This window comes from Leptidea sinapis, chromosome 20 (assembly GCF_905404315.1).
Source record: "Leptidea sinapis chromosome 20, ilLepSina1.1, whole genome shotgun sequence".
Classification (NCBI taxonomy): Eukaryota; Metazoa; Arthropoda; class Insecta; order Lepidoptera; family Pieridae; genus Leptidea; species Leptidea sinapis.
This window is the reverse complement of record NC_066284.1, coordinates 1,939,650-1,956,633: the sequence shown is the minus strand read 5'-3', so window position 1 is coordinate 1,956,633 and position 16,984 is coordinate 1,939,650. Positions and strand designations below refer to the sequence as shown.

General features: G+C 35.7%; 2 protein-coding genes across 2 annotated transcripts in view; both read right to left on the bottom strand.

Moving 5' to 3' along the window:
* Positions 1–779: 779 nt before the first annotated feature.
* On the bottom strand, positions 780–1,939 carry LOC126970264 (putative transferase CAF17 homolog, mitochondrial). The gene has a single exon (XM_050816093.1). The coding sequence runs from the start codon at positions 1,889–1,891 to the stop codon at positions 920–922; it is 972 nt and encodes a 323-aa protein (XP_050672050.1). The 5' UTR covers positions 1,892–1,939; the 3' UTR covers positions 780–919.
* Positions 1,940–5,468: 3,529 nt separating this feature from the next.
* The window catches only part of LOC126970260 (uncharacterized), a 29,445-nt gene continuing 17,929 nt past the window's right edge, over positions 5,469–16,984 (bottom strand). Inside the window, exons 3-7 of the mRNA XM_050816089.1 lie at positions 11,731–11,979; positions 10,166–10,325; positions 8,995–9,138; positions 7,972–8,173; positions 5,469–6,683 (exon numbers count right to left, since the gene is read on the bottom strand). Of these exons, the coding sequence (XP_050672046.1) occupies positions 6,450–6,683; positions 7,972–8,173; positions 8,995–9,138; positions 10,166–10,325; positions 11,731–11,979 (989 nt within the window). The 3' untranslated portion in view covers positions 5,469–6,449. The remainder of the gene's footprint in view (positions 6,684–7,971; positions 8,174–8,994; positions 9,139–10,165; positions 10,326–11,730; positions 11,980–16,984) is intronic.

Here is a 16,984-nt window from a genome sequence, read left to right as displayed (position 1 = left end):
ATTTGATACATAAAATCTGAGGTTTTTCCTCAAGGATTGGTTGTGACATACAAAATGCATGTTACAGACAATGTTCAAAGTTGATACAAACTTGAGTGAAGCAACAGCTAATAGTCACAACACTCAACAATGCCATCACATCTTCCGAAACAGGTCGTGGTTAGTCTTCTGAATATAAGTCAGACTGAACTAGGTTACAATCAATTAACTACCACTGAATTGTTCTTGATGAAACTCAATGAATTGGTCATTAAATTGAAAAATAAAAGCTTGTACATATATGTTATGGATTAAAATAATTTATTAGCCATGGCTTAAATATAATTAAGGTTCTAGGTGTACCATCTAGGACTCGGTGATATTTAAAATAAAATCAATTGACTAAAATATATAAAAATTGTGCCCACATCAAGCCCCAATCATGCACACAATCCACATCTAAATAAAATATGTACCAATGTTGATAAATAATTTATTTCTGTTTCCTAGCAAGCTTGTTTTTAATTTCCACAGGAAATTTATCAATTGAATTTTGAACACAATTTAAACAATATAGTTTACAGTAAAATATGCTACAGTCTTTATTTATACACACAGCCTTATTACAGAAAGCACAGTCAGCTCCTAGCACCAAGATTTCACCCTTTCCTGGTGGACTAAATGGATCCTTCATTATATAACTGGGATATTTCAAAGATATGTTACGTGAGAATGGGGGGTTTGTTCCTTTATAATGTGCTTTTTCTGTTAGATTACAACTTGTACAAATAAAATCATAGACAACAAGATCTTCCTCTTTTGTTTTTTGTGCCATCTTCATTATTCTGTAACAATTTGTTTTAAAATCATTTTACTTCCATAAACATTTTACAATGTACAAATATATTGACCATACAGAGCCCAAAACTCGATTCAACAATTACATTTCTAACTCCTTGTCAATCTTGGAAACTTCTTTAGGGGCTTCAGTAGGCCACCAATTTGGTTTGACTACTTGTGCTGTATATTTTCCTATGCTTAGACTCTTAGCATCTAAACATTCTTTTATTCTAACTAAACCTAACCCATAATCATTTAAAGCACCCTTAAGTTTTCCCAGACTCAATTTAGGATTATTTGTTGCCTTTATTAAGGAATCCCTTTCAATTTCATCCACAACTGGCTTGTCAAATTTTATTGGCATGATTCTTTTACGGACAATACCAGTATGGTGAACTCTTGCTGTAACTTCCTGTCCAATGTAGCATCCTTTATGAAAACTCACTCCATGAAGGTAATCACAATTAACTTCCAAGGGAAATGTTACCCCTGGTGGTAAATCATCTGCACCTTCAGTTACACCTAATGTATACCTCAGATACCTGTAATTATCATCTTTACTTTCAGCATTAATATCTTTACTAAAAATCTCTGCTATTTTATGCCCACTTAAAGTTGCAATTGAGATTACCCTGCATCCCAGTTCTGGTAGTCTTGGGTCTTTGTATAGATTTATATCATTTATACCATCAATTATTTTGTCAACTGTACCATCAGAATTGGTAATTAAAGCCCATACTTTAAACTGTTTGTGAACATCTTCTATCGTAACTTTTCGCCTTAACTTATACATCATTAAATGTTTCTGGAGCAAATTCACTACTTGCTTATCACATTCTATCATATATGAATTTTCTTCGCCCCACTTGTGAATTAAAGTGTCGTAAAGTACCCGGCCTTTATTGTTAAGAAACATTGTGTACATGGATTTGGCACCTTCTTCAAAATGCTGCATATCGTTTGTAATAAGACCTTGAAGGAAGACTGAAGATTCATTACCGGTTACTTTTAGTAAGCCTCTTGAATCGAGAGGATATAAAACCTCTTGTGAAGTTTTTTTTACAATATGCATGTAACGTAAGAAGTGCTGAAAGCATCGTCGTTTTTTTAAAATATATTTGTTTACCTGATTAAATAACATAATTATTGAGTCATACTGTCCAAGATGTTACAACACAATTTTATAAGCTGAAATTTTGCTTTTTTATTTAGAAATTTCAGCTTTATCAGCTGTATTTGAATAAATAATTTAAGCGATGAATAATGTAAACAATTATTCTGGTCTGAACTCAGAACAAACATGAAAAAAGTGAAGTGAGAACTCTAAGATTTGACATCTAACATCAAAAGTGAAAACTATAATATCGATTGCGTCACTGTCACTGACAAACATTTCAGTATTTTTTAATTGTCAAACCTTTATGGGCCGCTGGCATAATATACGGAAACTGAAAAATAACTTCCAAAAAGTGGTCGTTAAAGTTTTAACTCATTGGCTCACTGCTCACTGCTCAGCTGTCGTGAAGAGCCCGTACGCTGAACCTATAGTAAATATATTATGTATATATAGTTTTCTTAATCATATTTAAATTATAAATAATCAAAATATTTTATTTAAATATTCCAAAAAATAAAAGGTATGTTCGAAATATCTGTCATGTACGTACCTATACACCTACTCCTATCAGTTTAATTTTTGGGATTATCTCATGATCGGTGACCTTGAAGATAGAAGACTGCGGCGAATTCGACGCGTCCCGGAGTTTAAACTACCTAACATATCTGTTCACGTAGGCCCCTTTTAGGCAGCGAAATGAGAATAATAACCGTCTCATTTTTGGTTATTAAATGAGGCTAAATCTAGAATAATTGTCTCATTGCAAGAATGTATTTTTTTTAATTAAGTTAATATAGGTAACAACTAAGCAAGATCATTTAATTTGAGCAATGATAAAAGGTATTTCTCGCAAAAGATAAGTTGAAGTCATAAAAGGTTTGCGTTTATTGCTAAAAATTATTGTAAGTATCCCTACACTAACGTCGGGCGGCGGTCAAATAATAGTCTCGGTCTAAGAAGCCTGACGAGAGGTTGGTAGGAAATGATCAACCCATCCCGCAACCGCTTAGCGATCGAGTGTCTTGGCTTTATTGCTTGGACCATGAGAAAGAAAATCTCTTTAATAAATCACCCCAATGCATTGGTGGGATAAGTGCCTAGACGATGAATTGCTAGTGAACTAGTGAACACCTACCGCACACCTGGCAAACTTTGTGCGTGCCTTCTTGGTGGGATGGGCGTCACCCTTCTTGCGACCTTTTAAATTAACCCTCATATCGATACTCATAGAAACAACATGGATATTGAAAATGAAATTCCACCATCATTCCACCCTAGCATGTTTGAGAGAAATAGAAGTAAATGGGACTGTCCCCAGTGAAATTAGAAATACTGCATTTAAGGCTCAGAGCAGAGTAACAGCATTGGTAGAGAGATTACATACCAAATCCTCAACGTTAAAGAACAGAGATAAGCCCCCAATAAACATGATCACACTATAAATCTCATGAAAGCTAATTAACCTCCCAACCTACTACAAAAAAAGAAGCCCACTGAGCTACCACCCATTCGAAAAGGTCTGAGGAGTCTGACCTTTTCGAATGGGTGGTAGTTTTTGACTTTGAATAAGTAATATTATATCCTTTTTTTTATTAATAATATTTGAATTTCAATTTGAACGACTACTCTCCCCTACATTGCTATTTCCTATTTATGGACCTCCAAGCTTAGAATATAATCCCATCTCAAAGTACATATATTATTTTATTTTGGCAGCAAACAGTCATGTACAAAAAAAATCTTATTCAATTCCTAATAGAGATAGAGCTTGTGTGCCAACGAATTATAATGAAGTTAATAATAATTAATGTAAATATTCAGGAAGTATTAGGAAATTAACAATAACACAACGCAAATACAAAAAGAAAAGAAAACAAAAATTACTTAACTGCTTTTTGTAAAAATCGTTAATTAATGATTTTTAAAAGGTTCTAATCACGGACGAGTAAAAAAAAAAGGACTCCGCGCCGTGATATTAGCAAGTGAAGCACCGTTATGCTAGTGTGTGTGCGGTTACGGGGGATACTAGTTACACAATTTTTTTTCCCTTAAATAATCATATATGGCCACAAATACTTATATAGTATCGTTTTTACACTTTTTCACAACGCACGACGGCATTTTTAAAATATTTTATTGAGACTCAAACTGATCTGTCACAGACGATGACAATTCTCATAATAATAATGGCCGCCTATCGGCCTGTAGTAGTGTAAGTATGTGCGTGGGGCTATGTATTTACACGTTAATCGGCTTGTTTTGGTGTTACACTGTTATGTAAGGTGACAGGGAGTCTTTATTTTTTTAACTAATATATATAACTAATATACCACGGACTAGTCGTGGGTATATACTATATTAGTTAAAGGGATCCAAGTGAGACATTTGATTTATTTTAAAGTTTCAAACAGCGGTGAAAGAAATTCATTCGGGACTCTGACTTTGATATTTTCTACAAGGTTAGGGGAATCAATTACAAAGTTAATAATTTTACACAGAAACATCAAGTCGAACTGTTTTCGCCTAAGGTGAACGGGTAACATTTTATGTTTCTTAAGTGAATCAGCATAAGATATACTACCAGAGCCGGTTCTGTACTCGAGAGACCTTAAAAACACTTTTTGAATTCTCTCAATTCGATTGATGTCACATGTATTGAGGGTTCCAGACCACAGAACCGAAATCTAGTAACGAACGAACGAAACTAAAAAAAATTTGAACAAAAAACAACCGACGTCAAAACCACTATTCCAAAACAATAGATATAATGTGCACTAAAAAGTATAAAGATAAATTGCGTATTTTTATATAATCTACTTAATTTATTGATTTTTGTTATTTTTGGAGTCGGTGTCCTTCCCCGCGACCCGCTCTCGCCTCCTCACGACTCAAGCACATCTCACCTATAACTATGTCTGTAGTAACAAACATATCTTGGATGACACGAGTGTAGGTACTTTTGGCTTGGCACCGACTTGAAAGCTATCAATAGGTAGCACATATAAATAATAGTATGTTATTAATATTAAAGGTAAAGGTTTGCATAAGAAGTGTATTATATTACATTTTTAGTTATTTGATACTTTTTTGGATTTTTTTGGAACGTTTCTATATTCTCTTGTAAACAAAAATTTAAACATAAAATACTCCCAAAAACAACTCTAACACCCAGACATAGATTATTATCATCTAGATTCTAAGCAATTAAAGAATATTATTATTTGTTAAATATTTATTATAAGTACAAACTTCAAAATCTTACTTTAAAAATATGTTGTAGACAACTTAGTAAGTAACATAATAATAATAAACGCTGCTAAAAGCTTTAATAATTACATAACAATATCATAAAAAGAACTCTAATAGAAATATTTTAAATTTTGACATATTTTGAGCGATAATTGTGATAATTTTGTTATATAAGTACCTACTTAAATATTAACGATAATTTCGTACGAATTAAATGGAGATACAAACCTACATTTAATTTTAAAGGATTTTGAGTTTTCCGATATTTTAACGCTGTTCGAAACATATATTCGCGAGTGGTTGATACAACGTTCGACGCAGTAAAATACTGAGAACTTACTCGCTTACGACAACAGTCACCCCCCCATAAAATACATTTGAAACAATATTGCAATTGGCAAGCTCGAATATTGTTGTCAAGTCTGGTCCCCGTGCTACAATATCCACATCAAAAGAATAGAAAGTATCCAAAAAAAATTCTTACGATATTTAACTTATAACTTTCATACACCCTGAATACTGGACAGCTACTGTAGCCGGCTTGAGTTCTTTAAAATACAGAGTTTGCAAGAGAGGCGTAAATTGTTAGACTTAAGTTCTTACATAAACTGTTTCACAACTTAATTGATAGCCCAGACTTGCTGACGAAATTCTGTATTTATGTACCTCGAAGTGCCCCTCGAAGCCAACGTCCATTTTTTGCACTAATGAAAGTAAATACAAACCTGGGTAAAAATTCTCCAATCGAGCGAATGGCAAGAGAATATAATGAGTACCTAAAAAAAATACCAGACTTGGACATTGGTGCAGATGGGTTTACAACATTTATAAATAAATGTACTAGAATTTATAAGATTTAAATGCTGTTGTTTTGTATTAGACTTAATTTTAATTTTAACATAATATTTAGATAAACTGTAATTTTACTAACATAATATTTAACTTTAAACAAGTTGTATAGTATGGTGGGGAAGGTAACAGATACCCTGTAAGTTATCTGTACACTTAGATATATATATTTTTTATTTTTGTATGTCATTTATGTATTAGTGTGCGATTGTTGGGTTTCCGAATAAATAAATATTAAATTCTTGGTATTGATTTTACCAATTAAAAAGTTTACATTTTACTTAAATAGCTTAAAGATTTTTCTTTATAAATAAAACACATAAGTAATAACTATTATGAAGAGACGCTCTGGAAAGTGCCTTCAACTAATGTTTGGAAGAAACATCTTAAGTCGGATATGGAAAGCTGTAATATTTTACAAAATGGATCCGTTAGAAGGTGCATAAACCATTTCAATGTTTTCTTTAAACGTAATCTTGGCCGGTGTGGTCTGAAGCGAAGTAGGCGCAGTGTCTTGACCTTGTTCAATGGAAACTGTGACTAATTCTGTAGTGCCCGTAGGTTCAGACCTAACTGAGGTAGAGTCTCGCGTAGTTGGCGATTTTGCTGGCTTTTGTCGTCGAGATTTTTTCAAATATGGCGTCAATTTCTGTGAAGGTAACGATGTAAATTATTGGTACAAATTATAATTGATCAAAATAATATTACAACGCTGTCATTGTAAAAAATGTAGTACAATTTTATTATTTACTTTTATTTTTTTAAAGGTACCTATATAATATGTCTTTGCTCTGCAACTGCCACTTTGGAAAGTCCGTGTTGGTGTTCACTTATAGCTTGGTGACCCGCGCGCTCGTTTTTCCTCCTCTTTCATAGAATAGAGCAGCACCCATACACTAGTTGCAGCATGGCACACATCCAACGGTGGATTTACATTAGAGAAAATAGCAAAAAGGTAAGTCGCCATCACAGGAGACCGAAGAGCTGTCAGCTACCTCGGACAAAGAATTAGTCTAGCTATTCAAAGAAGGAACGCTGCCAGTATCTTCCGAACCTTGCCTAAAGGGACTCCTTTTAATAATATATTTTGGTTATCATATCATATTTTTTAACGTTTTATATATAGTTATGAGAATACACAAGGATATTATAAGAGTGATAAAAATAATTCTCGCGAAAAATATTATACTATAAATATTTATACTAGCGGACCCGACAGACGTTGCCATGTACACGCGTCTTAAATTTTAAAAATCGGTCCAGCCGTTAGTATGTGTTCACTAACATACACATGGGCAGGAGAAATTATATATGGACTGAATTGAGAATCTAAATAAACCAATTACAAATTGTCTAAAACACACAAAAAAATCATCAAAATTGGCCCAGCCGATTTGGAGGTAGTTCAAATGTGAATTTAAACCATCCTCAAATCTATTTGAACACACACAAAAAAAAACATTCAAATCGGTAAAGCCGTTTAGGAGGAGTTAACTGTCAACACACGTGCAGAAGAATTATTTATATAAATATTGGATGTAATATCTCACATAATGCCTCTATTTATTTACGGTATGTGTGGATTGATGCATCTACTATACTCAATAACTCTTGTGTTTATAAGTATTAATTTACTTTTTTTTTCTTTTTTTGACTTACTCATGTCAGCCTTTAAGTTTTTGACATTTGAGTATTTTTGTTGCGTCACTTTACATATATTGTAATTGAAATGATTTGTAAAACAACTAAAATATAAATCTTGACTTAAAAGAGTGGCAATGAGTTTCTTGCTACTTCTTCTCATTAGCTCAACCCTTTACGAAGTAGCGGTAAATTCAATAAGAAACAATATATTTTTTTTTGACATTCATAAGTGTCATTTCTGTGACCTACATGAATAAAGTGTTTTTGAATTTGAATTTGAATATAGTATAGACCTTTTCAGGGTCATGTAGATAAGCCCCAGTCCGCTTCATGTCGAAGTCAGGCGCAACAAGGCATCGCGCCATGAAGAGAGCGAAGGCGCAGGCCCAACTGGCCCAGGTGCCAGCACTAGCGGCCCGGGTGGCAGCTGTCCGCGACCCGAAACCCCACGGGCCGCTCCACGAACTCTCCAAGTGAGGCTCCACTGATGAACAACTGTTAACAAAACGTAGGTATCAAGGATGTATCAGTACCTCAAAGTAAATTAATTCGGTCGAGCTGTTTTTTTTTATGCAGATAAGGGACGAGACGAGCAGGGCGTTCAGCCGATGGTGTTTGATACGCCATACCCCTTACAATTGCGCTCGTCACCTTGAGACATAAGATGTTAAGTCTCATTTGCCCAGTCATTTCACTAGCTACGGCGCCCTGACTGAAACACAGTAATGTTTATACATTTCTGCATCACGGCAGAAATAGCTGTTTCGCAGCTTAGACAACTTCAGTTTTATTTTCCTAATAAGTATTAAAATTTATGGACGATGCAGGAATCGAACCCCTGCCTCCAGAGATAACAGACTAACACTTTTAACCCAATTACTGCTATGAGGATTGTCTAAAAATCCGAATTCCACCATCGCACGACACGCCACAAGTTAGGATATCATCCCCACCATCTGAATGTGTGGCGGTCCTCCACAGTGCGGTTTTCAAGGAGCTTTCTTCCACGTACTACAAAACTGTGGAATGAGCTTTCTTGTACGGTGTTTCCGGGACATGGGAACCTTCAAAAAAAGCGTGTACACCTTCCTTAAAGGCCGGCAACGCTCCTGTGGTTCCTCTGGTGTTGCAAGAGAATGTGGGCGGAGGTGATCATTTAACACCAGGTGACCCGTACCTACGCTCGTTTGTCCTCCTTTTTCATAAAAAAAATCTTGCTTTGTCTGTTCAACTGCATAATTTTTTTAGTTGGAACGTGGAGTGACAAACACACATACAGAAGAATAATATTTAGATTATATGTATTTTTAACTTACGTCGTTGAATTTGTGATGTTGTAGAAGGCTGCGCAGAAGCCATCGATGCCTTTGTTGGTAGTGGTGAAACTGTGTCCAGTGAGACCCACCATGATGATGGAGAAGATCAGCGCTGGTGGAAGGATTGTCCAAGGTTGCTGCAACCTTAAAATACCACAGAGAGAATCAATGAAATTGCTGTAGGAGTACTGGATGCGTATTTCATTTTGAATAGTTGGTTTTCGGGGATCGTCGACGCGAATGCTCTGTCTATAAATGTGCTTTATTTCTGTCCCCAATCAGTGACGAACAATAAACAACTAGTCTCACAATCACGCTCAAAAATTGTCTGAAGCAAAACTATCAAAGTCTATTTGGCAGAGTTTTAGTTCAGTTATGTTTAGACCGCGCTTTGAATACAATGCCACGCAAAGTGTTCAGTGTAAAACTGTCCCAGCAAATAATAATTGCAGGTAAGTATCCCTTTAAATTAACAAAATTGTTTAACTAACTTGACGTTTTTAACCATTTTGCTAAATAATTACATTTTAATTGCAAAAACAAAATGTTCTTGCCTCGTGTTCGCGTTTGTCTCGCGCGTGACGTAGTGTTACTACTTCTAATGAGCGTGTACAATAAACTCATCATTACTGCCACATAATAAGGTGTTAATTTGAATGAATGTTTCAATGTTATCTGTATAGGTTAATATATATATATTATATACCTTTTAATACGCGATTGGGAGTTTGTTGTTTTATTGTACGTCAATATCCCCAATCTATATTTATTAACACGAAAAATTAAAAGATCCGTGGTCGGATTTGCAAAGTAATTCGGAGAAAATAGAGTCGATAGAAAATGATTCTTATGAAAGCTGCTCTAACAATGAGAGTTAATTGATTGTTTTGTATATGTGCACATGGCAGCATTGGAAACCCAACTAATATGGTTGGACTGGTAAATACGGAATTTTAATAGTTTTTTTTAAGTAATCAACAACATGGCTCGTAGATTCACCTCAAAACTACTTTTAAAATATTCGCGGGCAAGATGCAATTGATGTAATCTATAATGAAGGTACCGTTGAAAACACCCAAACCTGAGCAAGACCGCATTCTTAGTATCACGTGATAAAAGTATGAAATCTTTGTCAACACATTTTATTATCTCGTACAGGTATGAAACTTACCCGGATCTGGAGTGGCCTCCTCCAGGACACATAGTGAACATCGTGGACCAAATAATCGCCATTATAAATGATATTATCGGGATATATTCGGCGTAATCGCAATCGCTGTCCGTTCCGAACAGGGAGCGTGTCGTGTCAAGAACGGTACGCTTTTCGTCATCTAAAAATATCTTACTCTGTAGCAATGTAAAACAATGCATAATATAAAAAGCCTGAACTAGCGCGGTATTCATTTTGGTAAAGGTCCAGGTTCAGATCTTAGGCAGTATCTGTAAATGCGCAAAAATCAAAAAAAGGATGTCTCTGGCGGAAGGTAGCGCCTTGAATGATAGGTGCACAGACCTTTTTAACGCTTTTCACGCTGCACCAGTGTTGATCGACGTCAGCGCTGACCGTCGGTCGAGCGTTGCGCGTAACCTGACCATGTTGCGTTTAGTGCTCAGCTGGCAGCAAAATTGATTGCGCGCGTACAATTGCAAAGAAAAATGAATGAATGAATTTTAATATATACGTACTACTTACGCAAACGATTACAAGACGGAGAAGATATCATGTTTACCCAATTATTATAGAGCGTAGTTTTGAAGAAGAAATTTATACAATATATTCGAAATGGCCAGAATACGAATTTTTGATTACGTTACACACGCGCGTACGTTCGTCCGCTTGGTCAGCGTAGCATGAACGCACTTATTTATCGCCATTGCGCGTCGGCAGACCGACCGAAAAGCTCGACCGACGATTCTCGTCAGCACGACGGAGCTATCCGCGCGTAGCAATTCATTAGCGCTAGACTGAACGCGATCATAATATTATGTTTTCATTGTTATATGGCTACGCTTGACCGAAGTCAGCGCTGACCATCGGTCGAGTACCAAATGCAGCCTAAGTCAATGTCTGAACTCAATGAGATTTTACTAACACAAATCATTGAAGCAGAAGACCAGCAAATCTTTCAGTGTCTGTTTTTATACGACACTGACCTGTATAAATACCACTGGACAGGTTGTTCCATAAGTTTTACAGCAAATTTTTTGTGCCTATTTGAAGCGCCACTAGCGAGGGTCCAGAGAACTAATTTTGAGGTATAACACAAATGGCTACTAGAAAAGCGTACAGTACTCTGCAGTATTTTTCATTTTGAATTCATTTCGTTCGTTTTCCGTGTTATTTATACGTCAAGAATCAACGTAATAAAGTACAATTTTTTTTTGTAAATAGTTTCCCACCATCTATCGCAGTTATTTTTGCTGAGGTTGTCATCACTAGTTTTAGTACCACAGACTCTCGTTACATGGCCAACAGCGCCAAAATGGTGAATATCAGGGACAAAATCACTTGGCAGTCGCAAGTCCAGTGGTATATAGTAGAGGTAAGTGATATAAGACCAAACTGACATCAGACGGACGTGTTGGACTCGCTTGACAGAAGAAACTGCAAGATTGAATATTTGCGTCCTTGACAAATGTGCAGTGATGCTGCACGGTGTTTCCAGCCGATTCAAACGTATCTGCATGATAAAACCTTTTTATCATTCAACATTAACCTTACATTGTAATACGTACCTGTAACAATATCTAATTTTAAATTCGAACTAGAATCACTTGATTCCTCGCGAGCATCTTGAGCAGTGTCGTTATAGAGCGACTGTGTGTTTGTTGAGGCTGCTAGGGTTGGCACGTCAATCGTTTTAAAGGCGAGCTCTCTCGGGAACAACACACAATGATTGTCCACAAGCTGCATGGTGTTCAACAGTAGTAAGTAGTTCAACACGCCGAATATAGCAGCGAGAGCGAATATTATTAAATGCCATGCTGAAATATAACACATTATCATATATAATATAACATTTTAACATATTATAAATCTATTCAAACAAAACAAATCTTATAGCTATATTTACAATACTATAATTATATAAAATTAAAACTATGCGAACCAAGAATACTGGCAGCATTTCCACGTTGGATAGCTAGGCTGATCCGTTGACTGAAATAGCAGCGCTTGGGTTGCCAGTACCCCTATTGAGGCGAGAAGATAGTACTTTGTACATTCTCCGCGCCTCTGGGCCCCACAGGCCAAGTGTCTGGACACCAAACGGCACAAAGATGTAAGACTCATTGAGAACGACATATTTGCGACGCTTGCTGTCTTGGGCAGTCGAAGCAGCAGCCCCAGCACCAACTGACGTAACTTGGACAAGGGAAGTAGCCAGAGTGTCAACGCAAGAATATATGTATATATTATATGTATCATAAGAGTTACCACTTTGTTCTTTCTCCGTCTGTCAGTTATGTTAAAATATGCTTATACTTTTATTTTTTTAATAGCTGCTACGCGCGATGTCGTCCATGTGGACGCTATAAATCAGCAAAAATACTATACCAAGCTTGACAATTATATGTAGCCCATATGTTGTCAGAACCACATGTTAATAATGTTGCATGATGAACTTTGAATAAAAAATAAGAAAAATAGTTTTTACGTAAACATACAGGCTATCAGAAAGGTAAAGAATTTTTATGCAGCTACAGTAAAAAAAACTAAAATGCCAATAGTTATTCAGTTATAGGGAACTCTACCGTCCGTTCTGTATTCGGAGGTTGTCTTCTTACACCCGGGATACTACTTTTTGGCATGGTATTGTTTGTTTTATGCACATGCAAAAATTCTTTAAAAGAATATTCATTATAGTAACAGTTTTTTCTTTGTTACGATTTTATTATAATACTAGCTTTTACCCGCAACTTCGTCCGCGATACTTACTTTGGGCAGCATTTTTTATTTTCAATATACTCACTTTGTAAGTAATACACTACAAACTGCTGTGGGTAATACACTTTTATAAGCTACCATCTATAGAACTTTCATCCCCCATTTTCACCCCACACAAGTCTAAATTTAAAAAACGCTAAAACAAATATTTATTTATTTCTTATCAAGTGTATATTATGTATGTATTGTATATTACTAGTAAATATATATTACTTTAATTTTAAAAACAAAAGCCGGCTTCGCGATTTATTATCTAGCCATCACAAGCAGTTCATGAGCATGCCGCACAGAGCAGCCATCGGTTCCCTCGAACATATTTTATGTATGGTAACGACCCGCATCTACATTCGACAACAGTATTATAAACAATATTAGAATTTTAATGAGTTCGCTAAGACGATGGTTGTGGTAACACACCACAGATAAACGTAGAATTTATACACCAATTTACATCATTCAAATTTGGACTAAAATTACTCAGTATCTACAACGAAACAAATTAATGACATCATCCCAGTCGCTGTACATTAATAGCCTAAACACATTGTCGGATTTGGTTCGGACGGACCATCGGACACGCGGTCCGTTAGCTTACCATAATTGATGGTATGTCGCATCGTCCATCGCACAAAACCCGTCCGTTGGGCGGCCTATGCCAGAAAGCGCGTGGCGCCATGGCCAGTCTTAAGCCGCCGCACGTTACCGACGCCAAGTTCAACGGGCTCGGGTTACACAATAAAATTTATTGCTGTGTTTCGGCTTGTTTATAAAAACTAACGTCAATGCTTTTGTTATTAAACAAGCTAGCGCTTTGTTAGATAACATAAACAATAGATACTGCGTAATTTAAAGAAATTTCGTTTAAAGTAGGGCTGTCATGCATTTTTTATGATTTTTTTTAGATTTACCTACATTTCGATTATTACTAATGAATGTAGTTATTTTTTATAACTAAATCATACTTCAATGTTACCAATTAGTAATAGAATAGTGATTAAAACATCATATATAATACAAAAAAGAATTTTTAAATCGACTGCTACAGAGAATTTTTTAGGCTGACCGCATTTTGACGGCTTGTCGTATTTTACACAGATAAAGTTTTAAAATTAAATATTTTTACTTTTATAGTCTGTTAAATTACCTTTCTTGTCGTGTAGCTTGTCTTACTCTGTGTATATTTAACGAAAAAATATCTGCTACCGTTGAGGGGCAAGCAGACGTAATAGTCTGCTTGGCACTCAACGGTAGTTTTTTTAAAAGAGCTAATATGTCTGATTGGCACCTCGCGGGTTATTATTATTATCAGATTTTGTGCGATGGATAATGCGGCATATAGCCTAAACACGTTAAATGGCCACGTTAAATGGCACCGGACCGTCCGATGGTCCGGCCGTACTAAAACCGATCATGTGTTTAGGTTTATAATTTTAATTGTACGATATTACATTGTAATCCATAGGTGCTTTATACAAAAACCCGCTGAGTTTCTTACGCCCGTTCCTTTCTGGTCTGTGGCACACTATTTGTTGCATCATTTTACATATTATATTGTAATTGAAATGTAAATCGATGGAAACGTAAATCTTGATATAAAAGAGTGGCAATGAGTTTCTTGCTACTTCTTCTCATTAGCTCAACCCTTTACGAAGTAGCAGTAGATTCAATAAGAAAAATATTTTTTTGACATTCATAAGTGTCATTTCCGTGACCTACATGAATAATTTTGATTTGATTTGATTTCGATTGGGTGGTAGTTTTTTAACGTTCAAGGAGTGATTTTAAATCCTATTTTGAATGAAAATTTTGAATTAGAGTATGGTCTGCGTTCGATGGTTCGGTCGGACCAAATCCGAACATGTGTTTGAGCTATTACAATCAACAACACGAACAGTCACACACACACACGCAGTCTACTATATGAATATAGCGGCAGCAAGCCGACCGGCTCGTGTTGCTCTAGATATATTTTTAACTTTAATTTAGAACGATGATTTACGCGCGATATAAATCATCCAATGTTTACGTAGTTTGGCGCAGTCTGTGCCCATTCAACCGAGATTCTCGCCACGTTTCAACACAAGTGTTTGCTGTTTAACTTCGGGTATAGATTTAAGTGTAAGAATTATATTTTGGACAATAGGAGGCCTGTAACAACACCATGTCAGATCGGCTTATGTTCCGAGTTTTAAGGCTTGCAATTTATTTCCGCGGAACCCCAATAAAATTTCTAAAACAAACGTAGCTTATGTTTTTTTTTAAAACGCCCCTATTGGTGATATGATGGTGTATAAAACTTATTAAGATCTACAATAACCCATTGTTCACAGGCGGCGATGATCACTCAACACCAGGTGACCCGTACGCTCGTTTGTCCTCCTATTCCATAAAAAAAAACACCAAGTCTTATGCTGCAATTTGTTGTTCTTGAGTTCTTTTATAAGAGAAGTTTCGAAGCCTAAATTGGAGAATCAGAAGACTACTTATCATTATCAGCTTTATTAATTATTTTCTTTCATGTACACAGGAAACATTGTACATCCATGACAGAGATACCAGATGAAAAAATATGTTACCCGTTAATAAATACTAAAGTAAGTATTAATATTTACTGTTGCCTTTTTAATAAGTTCCTAATTACTTTTGACATATAAAACTGACTAACTAACTAAATCAAAGCAACTTATATGTATTTAAAACTTAAAATAATGATGTTATTGTTTCTAGTGACTTAAATAAACAAAACCAGTTATCTAGCCGGCCCCGCACCTGGGTGTTCGGTTGCGATATTAGTCATTGTTTACATTTTACAATGTTCAAGTTGATATAAGATAGATATAACCCGTAATAAAGAAACGAATTGAAAATGGCAGCCATTTACGATTCGCCCTCACTCACGCATGTAACTTCACCTATCTGCCATCCCTATTTCGCTGAAGGACCGATTTGTATCGCCGCCATTTTGGATTCGTTTATATATCGTATCGTATCTGTATTCGTTATACAGGATACTACTTTGATGGGCACAATAGCGGCGCCAATTTCTGCCGTAAGGCAGTAATGTCATATAATGTGCAAGTATTAGGCTCAGCAACAACAAACATGCTAAAGTACCGGTTAAGCAAAACTGAGTTGCACCATTTGACAATTTTAGATGACGTCTTAACTTTAACTTTTAACCGTAACCGTCCAATCTTCGCCGGTCAAAGCTATTGTTAATGTTTAAAAGCGACCTATCAAAAGTTTCAAATAAATATTCGATATTGACTTAATACTTCACTTTTTAAATTTAACTTTGCCAAGGGATACGATGGTGCAACACATGCCGCAGTCTATGTTGAAGTTGGCGTTACTGTTAACGTTATAAACCTGAAATAGTTAAGAATAGCTTATATGGTGCAACCCAGCCTTAATGTTCAGTTTGAAAAGCTTTGGGCTAATAACTACGATGACCCAGTCCAGTTAGTTAGTTAGTGACCCTGCCCACTGAGCTAGATCCGGGTTCAAATTCTAGTTGGTGCAAACTTTATATGATGAATATAAAATAGATGTTTTTTTAAAAGACATGGATGTCTATTTATATTTATACAGGATGTAATCGTTAAGTATGACCAGGCGATTAATCCGTAACTATTACAGATATCAAAAAGCTTTAGACTGATACCCTGATTAGGAAAATAACATCAATAACTTTTTAAAAATCAAACCAAAAGTATCCTAAATATGTGTGGCGGTCCTCCACAGTGCGGTTTTCAAGGAGTTTTCTTCCACATACTACAAAGCTGTGTAATGAGCTTCCTTGTGCGGTATTTCCGGGACGAAATGACATGGGTACCTTTAAAAAAAGCACGTACACCTTCCTTAAAGGCAGGCAACGCTCCTGTGATTCTTATGTACTAATATGGGCGGTTGAAGATGACCCGTACGTTGGTTTCCATAAAGTTTGTCCTCCTTTCAATTACAATAAAAACTATTGTTAATTTGAACTGAAAATGACAAACGGCTCACAAAAATATTGATTAAGCACTGAGTAATGTGATTGAA